At 43.0% G+C, this 21,828-nt stretch overlaps 1 protein-coding gene across 1 annotated transcript; it reads left to right on the top strand.

Annotated features, from left to right (window-relative positions):
* Positions 1 to 13: 13 nt before the first annotated feature.
* On the top strand, positions 14 to 19,601 carry LOC139154227 (vomeronasal type-2 receptor 26-like). The gene is made up of 6 exons (XM_070728655.1): positions 14 to 231; positions 610 to 895; positions 7,849 to 8,700; positions 13,661 to 13,888; positions 15,853 to 15,979; positions 18,700 to 19,601. Exons 1-6 carry the CDS (start codon positions 14 to 16, stop codon positions 19,599 to 19,601), a joined length of 2,613 nt encoding a protein of 870 aa, XP_070584756.1.
* The last annotated feature ends 2,227 nt before the right edge of the window (positions 19,602 to 21,828 follow it).

Below are 21,828 nucleotides of genomic sequence, written 5' to 3' on the forward strand. Positions count from 1 at the left end.
ATTTCTATGGATGATGGTAGCATTGATGGTATCATTGTTGATACTAACATCTCAAGTGGCATGCCAGAATCCTAATGTTCAATGTGGTCATGATGAGCCTATTCCTATTCGCCACACATATCATCAGCTTGGAGAAGTTAGCATTGGTAGCATCATTTCTGTGTTCTCGTTATTTTCTGATTCTACTGATTTCAGTCGACATCCTTCTGAAGAGCTTCAAGATGGACTTATGTATGTTCCTAAATGTTTGATTTTTCCAACTCTGAATCCAACTAATTATATGATGCTCATTTTTTCCCCTCTATGCTGTAATAAAAAAAACCCCATGATTTATTTTCATTGTACATTTTAACTGCCACATAACAGTAGATCACAAGTCCATAATGATAAAGTATATCTAAATCATACTAGGTTGAGACTACAGATTTTTGTACATGAAATACACATAAAACTAAAATCTGAAGGAACTGTATTAGCTATGATTAATATTTAAATTGATATTACTGTAGGAAAATTGAATTTCTTTCTTTGCAATATAAGTCTGGATGATTGGGCAGGTTTTCAGCTGAAGCATATCCTTTTAAATGTATTATGTAATTCTTGTTACAGAATATATTATCAAAACTACCAGCACATTCTGGCTTTAGTGTTTGCTATCAAGGAGATACGTGAAAATCCTCAGATCCTGCCCAATATCACACTGGGGTTTCACATCTATAATAGTAATTTTAGTCCAAGTTGGACTTACCTTGCTTGCATGGGGCTTCCCTTTGCCCAAGGAAGATTCATTCCTAACTACAAATGTGGGGTCCTCCAAAATCTGGCTGCTGTCCTTGTGGGATCTGATATTTGTCTCCATGGGGCAACTATTCTGAACATCTACAAAGTTCCTCAGGTAAGAGTAATGAAGATGTACTGACTACCTAAACAAGCATAGAGTATTAGCTTTTATGATAAAGAAAATGTTCAGATTATATATAACTTTTTGATAGATAACCATTAAGGAGGTTTTGAAGATTTATCTAAATAGAAGGTAGAGAAAAGAAATGGCTTTTATGTCTATTTCAAAATAATAAGGACATCAACATGCTTAAATTCAGTACATACGGAACCATATCCAGTTGCCCCCCAGAAACATAAATTGTGGATAAAGGGTCATTTATTAATTATCATAAATTTAAATGACTTTAAATAAATTTAAATACGTAACTTTGAATATTGAATTCAAAAACAGACTAAGGACCTGCAGAGCCAAACTAACGGGGCGGAAATTCCTACCATAACATTCCTTGGCAACATTGGGCAAGAACTCCTTGCTGAACCAGGTGGAGGTACCACCTTCACCTGGATCAAACCACGCCCCTTCGTCGTGTGGGAGGAATTCACCCTCCAATCCCCGGGGGAGATTGGATCCGGTGATTCCCATGGACATCCTCTCTCCAATCCTCGACGTTGCTCAAACCTCTAGTTCCTGGAGAGAGGCGGTCCATCACCCTTAAAGAATGCCCGAAAGGAGCATGCGCAGTTGCTTCTAATTGCCCATTTCTACCCCCAACCTGCCACGGAGGGGGGGTCAGATCTCAATTTTGGCCCCCCCGACCCCCACCCAGCCTCCTAAACTAGTTCCTGGAGGCGCCTCTGCAGGTCCAACAGGAAAATGGCATTCCCCTCATCTGAGAGGTGAACGCCGTCGGCCCGGTAGAGCCAGGGGGTTCCAAATTTTATCAGGGGATGCTTCACTACACCCCCCCCAACTCCCCCACCACCCTTCCAATGGCCTGGTTGACCCTTAACCTGGCCTGTTCACAGCTTTAGGTGAGATAGCATTCCGCCAGACAGTCTGGGGAGAAACTCAGATCACACTATGCGTGTGCCTGGATATGCAGTGGTGATGGCCTGCAGATCTTCGTGAGCCTGGATGCTCACCGCCAAGCCACTCAAAACACCGAGGTCATTGCGCCCGAGGTGGATCACCAGCAACTCGGGGGCTCTCCTGGACCGACACTGCTCAAAAAACAGGGGGCAGAGCCCCTCCCAGTGCATTCCCCTGTGGCCCATCCAGACGACGTCCATGCTGGCGCCCAGGGAAAGCTGCGATCCGACAGGAGACCTCGCAGCAAAACAGCCGGCCCAAAAGCCAAACCACGGGCTGGAAAACAGCAACGGCTGAAACAACAAACCAAACAATTAAAACGGCCAATACCCGGGTCCCTATCAGGGAAGCCTAACGTATGAACGGAAGGCCGCAGACCTCCAACGGCCGATGGCCATAATGTGGTGATCCGCGAAACCAGCAGTGGCAGCCACGGTAGCAGCGCCTATCCGAAACGAATGTGTGCCAAACCTGGAGGGGTCAGCATCAACTTGTTCAAAGGCCCGGGTTGTAACGGGCCAGAGTTGGTATTTAGTCCAGGGAGCCCCTTCTAACCTTCTCCTAACCCGGAAATCACTACACGTGTCGGGAAAACCCTTGAGCCTTGGCGATGAATGCTAGACCCGCCAACTTACCCTTAATGGTTTTGACAGTCAGACCACGCTGGTGTAACCGCACTCAGTGCTCCAACAACTGGTCGACTGGTATGGCCAAGCCTGCCTGTAAGCCTTGCTAGCCCTGAACTCCAAAATTCCTTACCTGTCCTGCGGTATGCAGCCCGGGTACTTGGAGCTATTGACAGCCTAATGGCCCGACCTGCCTCCTGCCTCCCTGGTTCTGTAGCCCCGCCAGGCTCCCTAAGATCCCTACAAATTCCTGCTGCCTCCCATTCGGCTGGCCATGGTGAATGGCACCACCTTCCTCCTAGCATCACCCCAAAGCCAAGGAAACCCGAGGCATCGGAGTGCAATGGCAAGTCTGCCAGAAGGAAATCCCGTTAAATCGGGCCAGGAATGTCTGCCATACCCGAAGTCTTCTCTGGCCCCTGCATTGAGCTGCACACGATGATGGGGCAAGCTTAATCCCTGCATGGAGGAATACAGTCTGCGTAAAAATGCCCTACCGGGAGCAATTACCCAGCATGCGAAGTTAAGCAGCCCTGTGAGCTCCTGAAGCTGTTTGAGGGTTACCTTTTTATGGGGTGAATAGGCCGATATTCCCCTAGGGCTTTCTTGGACACCACCCGGGGGGGGGACCCTCCTATTAGGCACGGGGGGGGAAGGGGCCCAGGACCCTCCCTTCGTCTACCTCTTTCTTAATCTTAGCTCTAACTAAATCGTCATTACCCAAAACTGACTTCAAATTCTTTGACATAAAGGCCTTACGTGGACCCCGATAAGGGATACTAAAGCCTTCACAAAAGCCCCAAAGGATAGCAGCCACCCTCTCTGGCGGGTGGTACCCTTACAGGAGTTCGGCCAAGCGCTCAAGCTTGACCGGACTGGGGCCCTTGCGTCGCAGGAACGGCTGGCTTACTTTTGTCCCTGTTTCCACCGGGACGTGTGCACATGTGAGTGGCATGGGAACCCCCACACTTACCGCAAGCATGCCGGAACTTACAAGAGGAGCGTGCACAAGAGCCCTTGGCACTGTACTCAAAACAAAGCTGGGTGGTCCGAACGCCCTGCCCTGCAGCAGCGCGGGGTGTAGCCGGCTCCTCTTCCATTAGATGACCACTATCGGTCCGCTGACCTGACCTGCTCTTACGGGTCACCTGAAACCATAGGTCGGGCACTTCACGATCCCAGGGGAGAGAAGGGTCAAAAGCCACTCTCATCCGGAATGCCTCATCATAGTTCTGCCAGGCATCCCCCTTGACCTCAAAGTATGCCATGGCAATGAGATCAATGTATTTAAGTAGCGCCGTAGCCCTACCCGGCTCCTTTTGTATTATAACGGTGGCATAGGTCAAAAAGGCATACAGCCAAGACCTGAAACTTCTGGGGACCTTGACCTTTTTGGCCCGATCGGTCCGAGCTTCCTCATACCTCTCCTTCTTGGGAACCTCCCTATTTAACAGGGTATAGAGGTCGATATATTCTCCCCTCCAAATCTTATCCCTAATCGAGGGGTGCAAATGATATCCCAAGGGGGTTGATGGAAGGCCTACAGGCACCGCCACCATGGCAGCAGCCATGGGGTCGGTCGAGGTGGCCACACTGTTACTGGCCGTCCCTGCCACAGAAAAGGCCGCTGCAAGGGAAGAAAAACCCGGCACTGTCACCGACCCAGCTACCCCAACAGGAGCTACCTGTGGCCCTCCACTGCCAGTCATGTTGAGCGATGACCCGGTTGGCCCCGAAGATCCGGGCAATGGTTGGAGCCACTGTGTATTAGAAATACTACCCTGGCTCCCCCCCGCGGTGGACCCCGTGTTCACCATTGGCGCCCCGGCCGGGACCAAAGCCGGTTGCACGGTCGCACCCCAAACTTGGGAGCATACCGTAGGCGTGCTGGACCCCAAAGGGGGAGCCATGCCGGCTGGCCCCGCCGGGGGGGTTACGGTGGATAACCCCCGTACAACCGGTGTGGGTGCAATGGATACTGACTCACCCCTGCCATCCAATGGGGCCCCGAGGGCCCCGGCCGCTGAACTGGCATCCTGTACCCTCGGGTCGCTCTGGTCCGGAGCTCGATCTTGCGCATCCCTGCTGACAGGAGGGGCTCCCAATGCTGCCGAGGGCCTGGATCCGCTGTGTGCCCCGAAGGTGGCTTCCCAGCGGGCGTCCATCCGGTCCAGGCGATCTAGTAAAGCGGAAAAAGATTGAGCCGAGATAATGGGTTCGGGGCCTGGGGTGGCTTGGCTGACAGGAGAGGGTTGCGCACGAGGGGTAGGAACTATCTCCCCTGCCTCCCTAGCCCATAATGAAGGGACCCTCGCCCTCCGAGGGCGAGGACCCAGGGGGCCCTGGGTAGGGGCACGTCTCTTGGGAGCCATGTAGACAATCCCTCTAAAATCCCAGGGGTAAAGTTAAGATCGTAGGCCCAAACCAGGCCTGCTCACCCCCAGCCACCCGGAAGGGAGGTCTTGGGGTTCAGGAAACCCTGGGACACTGTTAACAGGGAAAAACCTGGATGCCCCCACAACCCAGGCCAAGACACCCGAACAGGGGGTTAATTTAGCTGAGCTAATTTAGCTAATTTAATTTAGCTGAGCTAATCAATTATAGACTTAATTAAATATTAATTATTAATTAAATATTAATTATTAATTAAATATTAATTAAATAATCAATCAATCGAGAATTAACTCCACAAAATGTCCCAAATTAATATTAATATTAATATTAAATATTAATTGTTAATTAAATATTAATTAAATAATTAATCGAATAATTAAATAATTAAATAATTAACTCCACAAAATGCCTACTGGGTGAAGCCCCTTGGGCCTCGCTATACCCTATACCTTTGGGAAAGTGAGGGGGGTGTTAAACTCCCCCTAAATGCGTGGGGGGGTGTCTTACTAACCCCTGACGCAAACAAAATCCCGTTCCTCAATGAATTTTTTTAAATTAAATTAATTACAAAATAAATGAATAAATTAAAGAATCAGAGGCCAAAAGGCCTCTGACTCCCCAAAACGCCTACCGGGCGAGGCCTCTTAGGCCCCGCTACGATCTACACCCCCACACCCATCGAGAGAGTAGGCTGCCCTACCCTCTCGTTCCCAAAGTAAAAGAAATAAGTAGTAGAAAAGAGTCAGAGGCCCGCAAGCCCCTGACCCAGACAAGCCTGAAAAGGAGGCCTCGATAGGCCCCCACCACGTGGTCCGAAGATCGAGCAGCCAGCCTCTGGACGCTCTCCTGCTGTTCGCTGGCAAAGGCAATGGGGGGTCCCTTCCAGATCGCCCTTTAAATAGGGCGATCTGGGACCCGGCAGGGCAAGCCGGCAGCCCGCTCTCATTGGCGCGCTGACAGAAGCCGAACTTCCGGGTTCCGAATGAACCCGGAAGTGCTGAGCTCTGAAAAGAGCTAGCTCAGCGTCGCCCCCCGCCCTGTAGGCAATTTCAGCCGGTGGCTTTAAAAAACCACCGGCTGGGCATTTATAATAAAGTGTATCTCTAAGCCTTGGGAAACTTCCCTTCCCTTCTAACCTCCTCAGGTAAGAATGATGATTGACTAGGATTTATAATCGTTGCAGACAGCTGGTCATTTGAATTCTTTTAGTGAGGTATTAGAATTAATGATGGATGATCTCTGGCGGGCCCGGGACAGGGGTTTATCCTCTGTCCTGGTGCTCCTCGATCTCTCAGCGGCTTTCGATACCATCGACCATGGTATCCTTCTGCACCGGTTGGAGGGGTTGGGGGTGGGAGGCACTGTGCTTCAGTGGTTCTCCTCCTACCTCTCTGGCCGGTCGCAGTCGGTGTTAGTGGGGGGTCAGAGGTCGACTCCGAGGTCTCTCCCTTGTGGAGTACCCCAGGGGTCGGTCCTCTCCCCCTTGCTATTTAACATCTACATGAAACCGCTGGGTGAGATCATCCAAGGACATGGGGTGAGGTATCATCAATATGCCGATGATACCCAGCTTTACATCTCCACCCCATGCCCAGTCAACGAAGCGGTGGAAGTGATGTGCCGGTGCCTGGAGGCTGTTGGGGCCTGGATGGGTGTCAACAGACTCAAGCTCAACCCGGATAAGACGGAGTGGCTGTGGGTTTTGCCTCCCAAGGACAATCCCATCTGTCCGTCCATTACCCTGGGGGGGGAATCATTGACCCCCTCAGAGAGGGTCCGCAACTTGGGCGTCCTGCTCGATCCACAGCTCACATTAGAGAACCACCTTTCAGCTGTGGCGAGGGGGGCGTTTGCCCAGGTTCGCCTGGTGCACCAGTTGCGGCCCTATCTGGACCGGGACTCATTACTCACAGTCACTCATGCCCTCATCACCTCGAGGTTCGACTACTGTAATGCTCTCTACATGGGGCTACCTTTGAAAAGTGTTCGGAAACTTCAGATCGTGCAGAATGCAGCTGCGAGAGCAGTCATGGGCTTACCCAGGTATGCCCATGTTTCACCATCACTCCGCAGTCTGCATTGGCTGCCGATCAGTTTCCGGTCACAATTCAAAGTGTTGGTTATGACCTTTAAAGCCCTTCATGGCACTGGACCAGAATATCTCCGAGACCGCCTTCTGCCGCACGAATCCCAGCGACCGATTCGGTCCCACAGAGTGGGCCTCCTCCGGGTCCCGTCAACTAAACAATGCCGGTTGGCGGGCCCCAGGGGGAGAGCCTTCTCTGTGGCGGCACCGGCCCTCTGGAACCAACTCCCCCCGGAGATCAGAACTGCCCCTACTCTTCCTGCCTTCCGTAAACTCCTCAAAACCCACCTTTGCCGTCAGGCATGGGGAAACTAAACATCTCCCCCTGGGCACGTTGAAGTTATATATGGTATGCCTGTATGTGTGTATGTTAGTATAGGGGATTTTCTTAAATTTATAATATTTTAATTAATTGGATTGTATTGGATTGTTTTTCACTTGTTGTGAGCCGCCCCGAGTCTTCGGAGAGGGGCGGCATACAAATCCAAATAATAAATAAATAAATAAATAAATATTTGGAGGTGGTCACCTGAGTGGTGCAAATGGGTGCGTAGCCTTCCTGGAATTGTTGAGATGACTGTGTTGAACATTGGAGAGAGATGATGTTGTATTCCTCCCCCTCTGTTGAGAGAGGACTGTTCAAATTTTTTCATAGATGGACATTTTGATTCCTTTTCCCAACCAATGGTTATCTCGGTTCAAAATGTGGACTTTGCTGTCCTCAAAAGAGTGGACTGCTTAATCTAGTCCTGAGGAGTTTGTTCTCCAATGTAGTGCCATATGTTAGCTGTCTTCAAGAGGTATATTTTCTACCATCCAGTCAGAGCTGAAAAAAACTTGCAACAATCTTTGTTTTTTACTTCCTTTAGCTGACATATGGTTCTGCACCAGCCATGGATAAAATGACTCAAGCAGTTTTCTTCCAACAAATGTTTCCAGAGGAATCCTATCAGCATAGTGCTCTTCTCCAGCTATTGCTGCATTTCAGATGGATTTGGATTGGGATTCTTGCTGTGAATGATGATAATGGAGAGAAATTTGTACAGGAGGTACTTCCCATATTTTCCCAGCATGGCATCTGTTTTGATTTCATACAAGACTTTCCTTATGTAGCTTTTTACATTGATTATAATGAAGTAATAGGTGACGGAGTCCAAATATGTCATGTTCTTATGAACAGCACAGCCAATGTCATAGTCTTACATGGTGAAAGTAGGTCCATAACTTTTCTGAGAATGTACTTGCAAATGGCAGAAATGGAGGATATACCAAAGAAGACAAAAATATGGGTTACAACAGCTCAGACAGATTACACTTCAATTTCCTTTTTTAAATCATCGGATATCAGTTTCCTGCAAGGTGCTTTATCCTTTGCAGTTCACACAAAGGAGATTGAAGGCTTTCCAAAGTTTCTTGAAAGCATAAGTCCAATCAACAACCAGCATGATTATTTTAGGAAAGATTTTTGGGAACAGGCATTCAACTGTTTCTTCACCAATCCTGAAATAAACAAGTCTGAAAAGATATGTACTGGACAGGAGAGACTTGAGACCCTTCCTACATCTGTGTTTGAGACACACATGAGTGGCCAGAGCTATAATATTTACAATGCAGTCCATGCTGTGGCACATGCTTTGCAATCTCTGTACTTAACAAAGTTCAGACAAAGAATATTAGTGAAAGAAAGAAGGCAGCAGTTTCTGAACCAAGTGTTATGGCAGGTAAGATCTAAAGCAGAGAAATGCAATGTATGTGTAGTATAAGGTGACCAGATGTCCTGCTTTTTAATAATTTGTCCCATGTATCACAGCATTTCAAAAATGTTCCAATTTTAACAGACCTCCATGCAGCGGTTTCCAACTGCAACGCAGAGGTAGCAGCATGATGGTCACGACCACAGTCATCAGTCTTTATTGGCGGCTCCAAGCTGGGTAGTCTCCCGTCAAGCCTCCCCAACCGGCCTAGACACCGTCCCGGATATGACCCAGGCAGATTTGCCATGGGTGGAGCCTACAAGTCCAGCTGAGCCAGGCTCAAAGCTCTGGCCTGCTCCTTGGAGAGGCAGGCGGAGCCAGTGGTCAGTGGGAGAAAGCTGAAACAGCGCAGAGTGGTGAAGACTGTGTGTTTGACAGGCCTCGGCAGTTCAGGAAGTTTTCCTTGTCAGTCCTTCTGGCCAGGTCCTTCAGTGCAAAAGCCCTGGTCAGCTCAGCTGCTGAGCCCCTTCTCCTTTTCCCCCTCCTCCTCTTCTTTCTCCCCCTCCCCCCAACTCTGCCATGGCATGCGGCACAACCTTAAAATGGACTTTTGATTTTGACTATTTGTTGAGCCCAGTCTCACTGAAATGAAGGGGGAAGGAGGGAGGAAGAGCAAAAGAAAGAGAGAAAGAAAAAGAGAGGAAGGAAGGAAGAGAAAGAAAGAGGGAGGGAAAGAGAAATAGAGAGGAAGGGAGGAAGAGAGAAAGCAAGGGAATTAGACAGAAAGAGAGAGAGAGAAAGAGAGATGAAAGGAGATGAAAAACATAGTGGAGAATATAAGGAAAACTAAGAATACAAGGGTTAGGGAAATGAGAAGGAAAATATTATATAAGCGGTATTAAACACCGGTTCAACTTGCATATTTTCAGCAGAATGTTAAAGGTATCTGTTGGCATGGGTGCCAAGATAAAGGAGTGTTCATGCATATGTTTTGGGAATGCCCGGCAGTGCAGAATTTTTGGCAAAAAGTGCAAGAGGATATTAATAGGATGTTAAATATACGATGGATAATTACTAAGGAAATGGCAGTATTAGTTAAAAACAGTGCGATGGGAGAATTTAGAGAAATAAAACAAGCAGCAATAGAAAGCGCTCAAGCGGAAATAGTCTTGGGTTGGAAGGATGTGACAAAATGGACAATGCAAAATTGGTACCGGTACATGGTGGACCATATTCAATTTGAGATTATGGATAAAAGGATGAATTTGGTTAATGAAACTGAATTGAGACAACTGATGTGATGATGGGACAAGGTAAGACAATATATGGCGAGTAGAATCCGAGACCAAGCTATAAGGAATAAATTGGAATCACTCTATAATATGTAAACAGATATTTTGCTCTTGAGTTAAAATGGTATATACAGTACAAGAAACACCCCCAATTTGGTTGTGGGTTGTGAATTCCTCTCTGGTGGTGGGCACTACTCACAGAGCACCTGTTTTATGGTGTGTGTGTGTTCATATTTTTCAAAATCAATAAAAATATTAAATAATTTTTAAAAATAAATTATGATAGCTTTTTTAACTGCCGCTGCACGTTGCTGGCTCATATTTAGTTGGTTATCCACCAAAACTCCAAGATCAGTCACTCACAGTCACTGCTGTTAAGAATGGTTTCCCCCAATTTGTATATGTGCCTTAGGTTTTTCTTACCTAGGTGTAAAATTTTGCTTTTTTCAACATTGAATTTCATTTTGTTAGTTTAAGCCCACAGTACTAATCTATCAAGATCTTTCTGTATTTTGAGCCTATCCTCTGGGGTATTGGCTATACCTGCCAGCTTGGTGTCATCTGCAAATTTGATTAGTTCCCCCTGTATTCCCTCATCTAGGTCATTGATGAATATGTTGAAAAGCACCGGGCCCAGGGCTGAACTCTGAGGTACTCTGCTGCCTCCCTCCCTCCCTATGGATTTGGAACCATTGAGGACTACTCATTGGGTGTGATTGGTCAGCCAACTGTTAATCCATCTACAATCCACTTTTTTTCCAATTTGTAGAGTAGTAGTTGTGGTCTACTTTATCAAAAGCTTTACTAAAGTCCAAGTATATTAGGTCTATTGCATTACGCTGGTCTACTGATTTGGCTATGGTGTTGAAAAATGATATGAGATTGGTTTGGCATGATTTACTTCTGACAAACCCATGTTGGCTGTTGGTTATTATCTTGTTTGTTTTTAGCTAGTAGCAGGGCTGTTTTTAAATTATTTTTTCTAGTATTTTTCCAGATATAGATGTCGGACTGATTGGTCTGTAGTTGTCTGGGTCTGTAGTTGTCTGGGTCTGGTTTCTTCCCTCTTTTTTGTAGATGGGGACTATGTCAGCTCATTTCCAATTTTCTGGTAATTCCAGTAATTCTCCTATGTTCCATGATTTTTGGAAGATAAGGAGTAGTGGTTCTGCAATGATATCTGCCAGTACTTTTAGGACTCTGGAGTGCAGTCCATCTGGTCCTGGCAATTTGTACTCATTGAGTTCTCTCAGGTGGTCTCTTAGTGTTATTTTAGTTATGCTGAGTTCTGTTCCAAAACTGATTTTTGAAACTGTGATGCTGGTCTGTTGGCTGGTGGTTTCTTTTGGTGTGAAGGCTGATGCAAAATATGTATTGAGCAGCTCTGCTTTGTCTCTGTTGTCTATGATTTCTTTGACATCTTCTATTTTTAGTGTACCAACTGTTTCTTTGATTTTTTTTTCCTTGTTGTTTATGTGTTGAAAGAAGCTCTTTTTGTTGTCATTGACTTTTGTTGCAAGATTTTGTTCATATTTACCTTTTAGGACTTCCTTCCAGGGGATCTTTCCCAGGTAATCTCTAAGTTTGCTGAAGTCTGTTAGTCCAGAACCTTTGTGAAGTTAGGACCATCCGTTTGTGTTTTCATTATATTGAATTTTAGGATGATGTGGTCACTCTCACTCAACGTCCCTTCTAATTCAATTCCTTCTATCATTTCTTCTCTGTTGGGGAGTATTAGGTCTAATGTTGCTGTTCTTCCAGTTCCTACTTCCACTTTTTGGGCTACAAAGTTATCTGCAAGACTGGTTAGGAATCTATTAGATTTTTCACTTGGTGCTGAGTTGGTTTTCCAATTGATAATTTTGTTATGCTTTTTGTATGTTTCCATTAATTGGTTTGTAAAAAGGTTTTCCATAGCTTCAGTTTGGTTTCGTAGTCTTTAGTATACTCCTATTGTTGTATCACATTTTCTTTCCTTAATGTTAACCCATATGCTTTCTAGGGGATTTTCTTCTTTAGTTGGATGTAGCTCTGTGACAGTGTAATGGCTTTTTATGTACAGTGCAACTCCACCTCATTTTTTGTGTGACATATCTTTCTTGAAAAGTTTATACCCCTTTATCTGTTTGTTCCAGTCATGTGTTTCATCCCACCAGGTTTCTGTTATTCCAATGAAATCATGTTCAACCTCGTGCATTATTATTTGTAGTTCATCCTGTTTATTTCCCAAGATTATTAGCCTTCATCAGGTAGCCACACCCTTCTTAATGGGATTTGGACACGGGGCCTCTGCTTTGTAAGGCAGAGGTCTTTGCCATTAGGCTACAGGCTCAATTCCTATATAAATTGATACAGGTGTTGAGCCTTCCTTTTCATTATCAGCAAAAATGTGTTACATCTATATATCTATATCTATATAGATATATATCAAAAACATGCGACACATATCAAATATAGTTTGTTGGCTATGAATAAATTAATGGCCTTGGAAATACCCCTGGGTTGGGCCAAGAGGCAAAAAGGAAGCTGTGATGGTCCTTCAACATACCAGGGTGATTCGACAGAAAAAACATATAACCCTTCCCTGGTACAAAGCTGAAGGAAATAGATACTGTAGCCTAGAGGTTAATTCTCTTCCTTACAAGGCAAAGGCTGCAAGTTCAAATTCCAGTAAAGGTATGGCTAGCTGATGAGGTCAGAACAAGGCCAAAATAGATATATCCTACACTCCAGCAATTAAACTAATTAGAAAATAAGAAATAAAATTTACATATTTAAAATAATATGAGTCATTAACTAACATAGATTTGTGTTATATTATTTATTTATTTATTATTTGATTTTTATGCTGTCCTTCTCCTTAGACTCAAGGTGGCTTACATGTTAGCAATAGCACTTTTTAACAGAGACAGCATATTGCCCCCACAATCCGGGTCCTCATTTTACCCACCTCGGAAGGATGGAAGGCTGAGTCAACCTTGAGCCGGTGATGAGATTTGAACTGCTTACCTACAGATCTATAGTCAGCTTCAGTGGCCTGCAGTACAGCACTCTACCTGCTGCGCCACCCTGGCTCTTATTACTGTATTTATTATCTTATTATCTATTGCTACCACCAATTCTTTTTTCATCATCTGGATTTCTAACATTAATATTCTGCCTTCTTCATCAGAATATATACCTTTTGATTGTATTATGTTCTGTATATACAAAATCACTCCTCTTTTATTTTGATCTAATAATGTCCCATAAAGTTCTCCAAAGTATTTATTTTCCAAAAATTTCTTATGTTGTTTTTTAATATGTACTTCTTGTTAGCAAATTATATCCATATTTATTTTTTAAAGTTTTTAAATAATTTGTTTCTCTTATTTGGTGAAATCCATTTAATTTAATCATCCATACTTTGTTCTATTTACTTTTTCTATTTTAAGTCTTTTACTTTTCTATAGCCGATCTCATTGCCCTTTCTCTCTGTTGACACTCCACCACATAGTACCCAATTTGCATTGAAAAATATTGAAACAAAATGCATAAGCTACGCCCACAGTGTGGTAGTAAAAATTTTGGTATCCCATCACTGGTAGTAATCTACAACTAAAATAAAAGCAGACAAGCAATATTCAATATAAATCCATCCACCCACCCTTCCTCCCTCCCTCCTCTCTCTTTTTATTTATACCACTGTATTATAGCATCATTCCTTTCTAAGAAGTGTCTTATTCAACAATAGTGTTGGTGAAAAGATCAGTTTTGACAAAAATGGAATATTCATTGGTGGATTTGATATTATCAACTGGCTCACATTCCCAAACCAGTCTTTTATTAGGATCAAAGTTGGAAGAATCGATCCCACATCTTCACCTGACAAATTCTTCAATATCTCTGAAGATTCCATTACTTGGCCAGTAGGATTTCCTCAGGTTAGATGCATGAATATAGGTTTTTCAACCTTCATTTATACAGCATAAAAATGTCTCTCTATTGAGGAAATTTCATAACATTATCTCTTGGTTAACTTCTGTAAAAACCCAATGGGGAATGGGAATAAAAATAAACTGTACAAATGTTTATATTTGAAATATCTGGTATAGTAATAATTGTCAAAGTTTTCCTCATGACCTCTCATATGTACTATGCCTCAACATGAAGCTAAATTTGAAGAGAATTCAGAAGTTTGAACTAGTACAGAATGCAACAGAGCATTTAGTAAATATCTATTATTATTATTTGGCATTTGTAACATGACTATTCTGTGTGTTCAATTGGTTGCTGGTCTGCTATCACGTGCAATTAAAGGTGCCGGTGTCTACCTTTAAGGCCCTTCATGACTTATAAGAACATTAATGGGGATATCATCTCCCTCTTGTTATTTCAATCCATTCCAGGCAGGCAGGAGGAATATGCTTCAGGTTCCATCAGGCAAATAATGCTTATGTTCCTTTTATGCTCTAGGACCCTTTGACTGGAACTTCTCTGGAGGTCATAATGGCCACAATATTGCTGGTCTTTTGTGAGACTTTAAAACTCTAGATCTATGAACAGGTTTAAGGCTCTGTCAAGAATAGATTGCTACCGGTACAGTAGGCGACTGCACACCAGTAGTGGCTGCCAGATTGTGCAGTTTGCACACAACCACTCTGGTAGCAGTCCTTTGGGGACTGCCAGTGATGGGCAGCCAAATTTTTTACTGCCACACTATGGGTGTGGGTTATTTTGTGGGTGTGATTTGATGGTCATGTGACTGGGTAGGAATGGCTTGCTGGCCATGTGATCAGGTGGGGAGTGGCTTGAAGGATCATCATCGTTCAAGTGAACTGTTAAGTCCTCTAAGACTTACAACTTCACCAGTGTCGTTCGCTGGGGCGACAACTTGCTTTGAGTTTCCCATGCTCTCCTTCCTGGGTTGTCCCCTGCCTCGGGCTGGGTAGCTAGGTGAATGGGTGCTGATCAGCTGTTGAGAAAATAGGGGGGAGAAAAAGGGACCCCTGCAACTCCTGCCAGTGCTGGTCTCCCTGCCACTTTATGAGGAAGAGGAGGAGGAGGAGGAGGATGAGACGGGGGGTTTTAAAATATCAGAAAGCTGAGGGAGAGTTACAAGGTTATTATTGCTGCACGATGCCTTTTCACCTCAGTTGCAGCTGCACCCATTCCCTGCTGCTGCTGCACGCTCCTTGCTTTTTTCCTCTTTTTTCTTTCCTGGCCTCGGGAGGTGGCCATGTAAGACTGAAGAAGAGCCAGGCAGGAGAGAGGGAAGCTTGTCCGAGGCCAGGAAGGAGGAAAAAGGAAAAAAGCAAGAAGCCCAGATGGAGACACAGCAGCAGGGGGGGAAAGGAAAGCCCAGCCAGGATTTATAATCCCAAAAGTGATTGCCGCTGGTCAGCTGGAGCTGGGCATGCAGCTTCACTTCCACCAGTGGACCTGCGTTCCACCCCGTCCTGCCTGCTGCCCACCCCTGGGGACCGCTATCTCTTTTCTTTAATTTTTCAGGTTTTGCTTTGTGCAAATGTGTAGAATTAACATCTCATGAGGGGAGGCTGACACTTAGATTTTGGTGATATTTTGCTTCTCTGCATGCATTGAAGCAAAATATTGCCAAAATCTCATTTGTTCATCCCCTTTCAGCACATTTTTGTTTCCTGTGCATGCATAGAAGCAAAATCATGCTGGGGGCACCATGCACGAGATGACCCAAGCTGCTTGCACAGTGTACTGATAGCAGCCAGTAACAGCAACCCACCCATGGGCTCTGCGTCTATGAAAGGAAATCTTACTTATATGTATGAATAATGTATATTTGGTATTACCTTTTAGCTTTGCATTTAATTTTTTGTAATGCTTGAAATTTCTATATCAAATATCTTTTTTTAAAAAAAATTCTTGATAGGCACCACCTTGTTCCTTATGTAGTGATCCTTGTGAGGCAGGATACAGCAAGATGAAGAAAGAAGGGGAGTCATTTTGCTGCTATGATTGTCTTCCATGTCCAGAGGGGAAAATATCAAAGGAGAATGGTAGGAAAATTCAAGATATAATGGGGCTAAACATATAGGGCCTATAACTCATAGGTGGGATTCAGCTGAATCACACCAATTCAGGCGAATATGTTGTTAACTTTTTCAAAGTATGGAGTACCAGCTAATCTCACCAAGACTGCCTCCACCCCACCCCTCCCCTCTCAGTGTTCTCCTTATCTCCTTATCTCACTTTGCTCACTCTACTAGTCACACCTGCAGCATAGCTGCTGTTGCTCTCTCATTCCCTCACTTGCCTTGACTACATGGCTCACTGATCTCTTCTGTTGAGCCTTCCTTTTAATTCTTTGTTCCTCACTCTGCTCCCTCCAATGTGGCCCATGTGGCCCAGCCTGCTTGCTTGCCTTCTCTGTGGCCTTCCATGCAAAAAGCCTTGGTGATGCAGTGGTTAGAGTGCAATACTATAAACCACTTCTGCTGCTCAACAGCTGCCAACAGTTTGGCAGATTGAATCTCAGTAGGCTCAAGGTTGATTCAGCCTTCCATCCTTCCAAGGTTGGTAAAAATGAGGACCCAGATTTATTTGTTTGTTTGTTTGTTTGTTTGTTTGTTCGTTCGTTCATTCATTCATTCATTTAGTCCAATACACAATGAGGGTTTTAGTGGGTATATATATATATATATTTGCAGTGGAGGAACTGCAGGTTGCAGGATAGTTTTTTTCTGAAACCAAATTGTTTGTTAGAAAGCAAATTATTAGTTTCTAGATGGAGAGTAATTGATTGGTTTATAATTGATTCCATGACTTTGCATGGGGTGCAGCATAGTGAAATTAGTCTGTAGTTATCGACAAGAGAGGGGTTTCCTTTTTTGAAGATGGGGATGACCATTGCTTTCGACCATAGCTTAGGAAGTGTGCTGGTTCTGAAGGATTTTTCGAAAATTATGCTTAGTGGTTCAGCTATGGCAGAAGAGAGCTTTTTTAGGAAGTAAGCACATAGACCATCTGGACCGACTGATAGAGAAGGTTTAAGGTCACATAATGCTTTTTTAGGTCATTGAGGGAGTTTGAGGTACGATTGATGAAATTGGGGGATGAGCCATTGCTGTTAACAAAGACAGAGCCAAAGAAAGAGTTGAGGAGGTTGGCTTTGGATGAACCATCGTGGTATTCTTTGTTGTTGGGTCCTTTGAGAGGTGGGAGAGGTCTAGAGTTTTTGATTTTATTGTTGACAAAGTTGTAGAAAGCTCTATTAGATTTGGTGCATAGGAGGTTTTCCTCTTGTTTGCTGTAGTAGTTAAGGCATTCTGCTTTTATTTGATTGCAAATGCTTTTATATCAGATTTTGAAGTTGGAAACTTGTCCTTTTTTGTTTTTGCTCCAGAGAGATTATTTTCTTGTTTGTAATTTCCATATTGAGATGGGGAGGTTGTTTTTTTTGTTTATGGTACATGTTAGAGGTACATGAAGTCTGATGATAATTTTCATTTCAAGTAGGAATGTGTTGTAGAGGTCATCAGTAGTGTAGCATTCAGAAATGTGACAGAACTGAAAATCAGGCCAGTGGTGGGTGGGATAAGCTTCATGGTGCTGCATTGATGAAATGGTCATGGAGCCATCCTCTCTTCTCCCTGCTTCTCCTCCCTCTTGGGGGAAGTGAGGGCATCTTCACCGAGTCTGCAGAGAGTGGCGGCATACAAATCCAATAAATAATCGAGATGATGGTGGGTGGGATAAGCTCTCCGGCATGACAATGACAAAACAAGTACTACTACTCCTTTCCTCCTACTGTCCACTCCAGTGTAGCATCCAGGACCCACTTGCATAACAGGGAGATGTTTTGAGATGTAAGATTTCAACCCCAAACTGTCTGGGAGACTGCCTGCTCACCTGGCCATTGCAAAAACAAAAAAAGATTCCCTGTGGGACAGAAGTTTTGCCTAGAAGGAAAAGCATCCTGAAAACAATTTGATCCTAAGTAATCCAAATGTTTTGACCCATATTTCCCACAACTAGATATTTTTAAATTGCACACTTGTAGTGCAAGTACATAAGTATAATTATTTTATTATTAAGTAGAAACAAATTCAATTAACAAAGAAATAATTAGCGGATTGGAAATTTGGAGGAGCTAAAATTGCTGTTCACTTCTTGCATTATCCCTAACTTCTACAACTTCGTCTAATATTATTTCCTTTTTAGAATGAAAAGAGCTTAAAGTTGCAAAAAATAATAGTTATATACTAAAGGTGGATTTCTCCAGAGTCTGCATTGTGATTTAGGTGATTTAAGATTGATCTTCTCGCTTACGATCCTTCCAGATCTTTTCTCTAGATTCTTGATACCTCACTCATGAATGTGTATTAGGTCGATTTAAATCAGATGTAAACACAAGTGACTTGGAGTCAATTTCTCAAGTAATTCCATCTTGCATAAAATTTTGGGGGAGAGGCAAGTGGCCAGGTGGGGAGCTGTGTGAGGTGAGGCCCCTTTGATGTCGGTAATTTAGGTTGGCCACCCAATCACTTGACTACTCAGCCATGCCTACTCAGCCTATCATTAGAGGAAATAAATAGTTAAATTATTTGAATCCCACTACTGCTATTATGGTTATACCAATTGACATCTCCAACTGCCCTGATGAGAGCATCAAATTAATGAAGGGCAAAATGGACAATGTCAATGGAGAATGTATTAAGGGTTCAGTATGACACCGTGTATAAGACAGATTATGTATCTCTCTTTTGTTCTTTTTCAGACATGGATGATTGCTCTCTGTGTCCAGATGATCATTATCCAAACCCTAACAGAAATATATGCCTTCCAAAGCAGATTAGCTTTTTATCCTATGAAGAACCCATAGGGATCGGTCTTACTGCCCTTTCCCTTTGTTTTTGCTTTAAGACAATTTTGGTGCTTACAGTTTTCATTAAACATAAAGACACTCCCATTGTCAAAGCCAACAACCGGAATCTCACCTATACGCTCCTTGTTTCTCTCCTCCTCTCTTTCCTTTGTGTGTTTCTTTTTATTGGAAGACCTAACAAAATTCTGTGTCTGCTTCGTCAACCAGCTTTTGGACTTATCTTCTCTGTGGCAGTTTCTTGTGTTTTGTCCAAAACCTTTGTGGTGGTTCTAGCATTTATGGCCACCAAACCTGGCTCCAAAATGAGGAAATGTGTGGGTAGAAGAATGGTCACTTTTATTCTTTTTTCCTGCTCCCTTGTTCAAACCACTATCTGCATAGTATGGTTGACAATTTTCCCATCATACCCAGATTTTGATGTGCACTCCATGTCTGAAGAAGTCATCGTGGAGTGCAATGAGGGATCAGTCATCATGTTCTATTGTGTTTTGGGCTTTATGGGCCTCCTGGCTGTGATCAGCTTCTCTGCTGCTTTTCTAGCTAGGAAGTTACCTGATAGTTTCAATGAAGCCAAATTCATCACCTTCAGCATGTTGGTCTTCTGCAGTGTTTGGCTTTGCTTTGTTCCAACTTATTTAAGCACAAGGGGGAAATATATGTTGGCTGTGGAGATCTTCTCCATGATCTCCTCCAGTGCTGGCTTATTAGTATGTATCTTTTCCCCCAAGTGTTTTATCATTGTGATGAGACCTGAACTGAACAATAAGCATCAGTTAATGAAAAGAAAATTATAAATCATCTTTTCCTATATATATGTTTGATAATTTTTCCAAGTATACATCTAAACCAGTGAGTATATGACCTATGCAATTACGTAGCAGAATGGGACAAGTAGCCAAAGACCAACTTGCCATGGCCAACTTGTTATAGTGAATTCATTGTAGGACAATTTGCCACTTCAAACTCATCATGAGACAACTCTCTGGGAGCCAATTTAACTATTAAATTTAATTACTTAAAATAATTTTAGAAATATTTTAATATTTATCATTCATATTTCATTTATCCTTCCTTTCTTTAATGATTCCACCCCCAAGATGATGGCTCCAAAGGCTGACTCAGTGAAATGCTTTCTAATATTTTATTTTATTTTATTTTATTTTATTTTATTTTATTTTATTTTATTTTATTTTATTTTATTTTATTTTATTTTATTTTATTTTATTTTATTATTTTATTTTATTTTATTTTATTTTATTTTATTTTATTTTATTTTATTTTATTTTATTTTATTTTATTTTATTTATTTTATTTTATTTTATTTTATTTTATTTTATTTTATTTTATTTATTTTATTTTATTTTATTTTATTTTATTTTATTTTATTTTATTTTATTTTATTTTATTTTATTTTATTTTATTTTATTTTATTTTATTTTATTTTATTTTATTTTATTTTATTTTATTTTATTTTATTATTATTATTATTATTATTATTATTATTATTATTATTATTATTATTATTTTCTCCTGTGATTCACTATGTATTTCATACTCATGGGACCATCTGCTAGGAATTAAGCAAAATTTCTTTAAAGAGCAGTTTTGTGATCTCCCCCCCTCTTTCCAAATATGGTGGAGATTCTAACACAGCAAGAAGAAAATCTCCCAGAGCTATGGATTAAAGAGAAAATGAACAAAAGAGGTAAAAGAGCTGGAATTTTAAACAGTATAGGGGATATAAACAAAGTATAGGGTGGAGGTCAACGTCACTGCGGGGGTGTAGTGCATGATGGATCATCATTAATTTTCTGGTTTTCCTGTCCAAGTTGTCCAACTTTGCTTGAATCCAGTTCACTATGCCAGCTGTGTTTCTAATGACATTCTGTAAGTCTCCTGAATGAGAAGGGGGGGTCAGACTAGATGGCCACTGAGGTCCCTTCCCTCTCTATCATTCTGTAAGTCTCCTGAATGAGAAGGGGGTTAGACTAGATGGCCATTGAGGTCCTTTCCCTCTCTATCATTCTGTAAGTCTCCTGAATGAGAGTGGGGGTCAGACTCGATGGCCACTGAGGTCCCTTTCCTCTCTATCATTCTGTAAGTCTCCTGAATGACAGTAGGGGTCAGATTAGATGGCCACTGAGGTCCCTTTCCTCTCTATCATTCTGTAAGTCTCCTGAATGAGAAGGGGGGTCAGACTAGATGGCCACTGAGGCCCCTTCCATCTCTATCATTCAACTGGGGGGGGGGCTGTATGAAAGAGCAAACTATTCCATTCTTTCCTTCCAAAAGTAGCATTTTGTTAGAACTGTTCTGATTGGATGGTGGCGAAGTGTCCCATGTGGCTGAATGTGGATTTTTGTGACAAAAAAGCTGAGGCGAAGAGCTAGGGGCCTTTGGGTGAGGGAGAGAATGCAGCGGCCTATCAGCCGCTGCGGAGGAAAGAGCTTCATCCAACTGGTGGAGGCAAAATGTCCTAAACCCTTCTGCACTATATCCTATAACATGTTGAATCTCCAAAGACCTATGCAAGTGGTTGTTTGTAGACTTTAGTTCAGCATTCAATACCATCATTTCAAGCATTCTTCTAACTAAACTAAACTAGCTAGTGGTACCTGAACGCACATAAGTGGATCATAAACCTTCTAAAAGACAGGAAGCAGCAGCTGAAAGTAAGCAGAATTACATCAGATATTTGCACAATTAGCACCCCCCCCTGCTGCTCTGTCCATTTCTCTTCTCTCTATATATCAATGATTACATATCAAATGATCCATCTGTACAACTATTGAAGTTCACAGATAACACAACAGTGATTGGTCTCATTCGAGACTGATAAATCTGCATACAGACAGAAGGTTGAACAACTAGCCTTGAGACTTTGTCAGCAGATTCTATCAGGAGCAAAACAGGCCTGTGGCATGTGGATGTTTCCCCCACCTCCACCTACACATTCTTTGGGGCAGGAGCTGGGCTAGAGCTAACCACAACAAATATATAATTATAGGGATTTTCCAAGTT

Source organism: Erythrolamprus reginae, chromosome Z (genome assembly GCF_031021105.1).
Source record: "Erythrolamprus reginae isolate rEryReg1 chromosome Z, rEryReg1.hap1, whole genome shotgun sequence".
In the NCBI taxonomy this organism is placed as follows: Eukaryota; Metazoa; Chordata; class Lepidosauria; order Squamata; family Dipsadidae; genus Erythrolamprus; species Erythrolamprus reginae.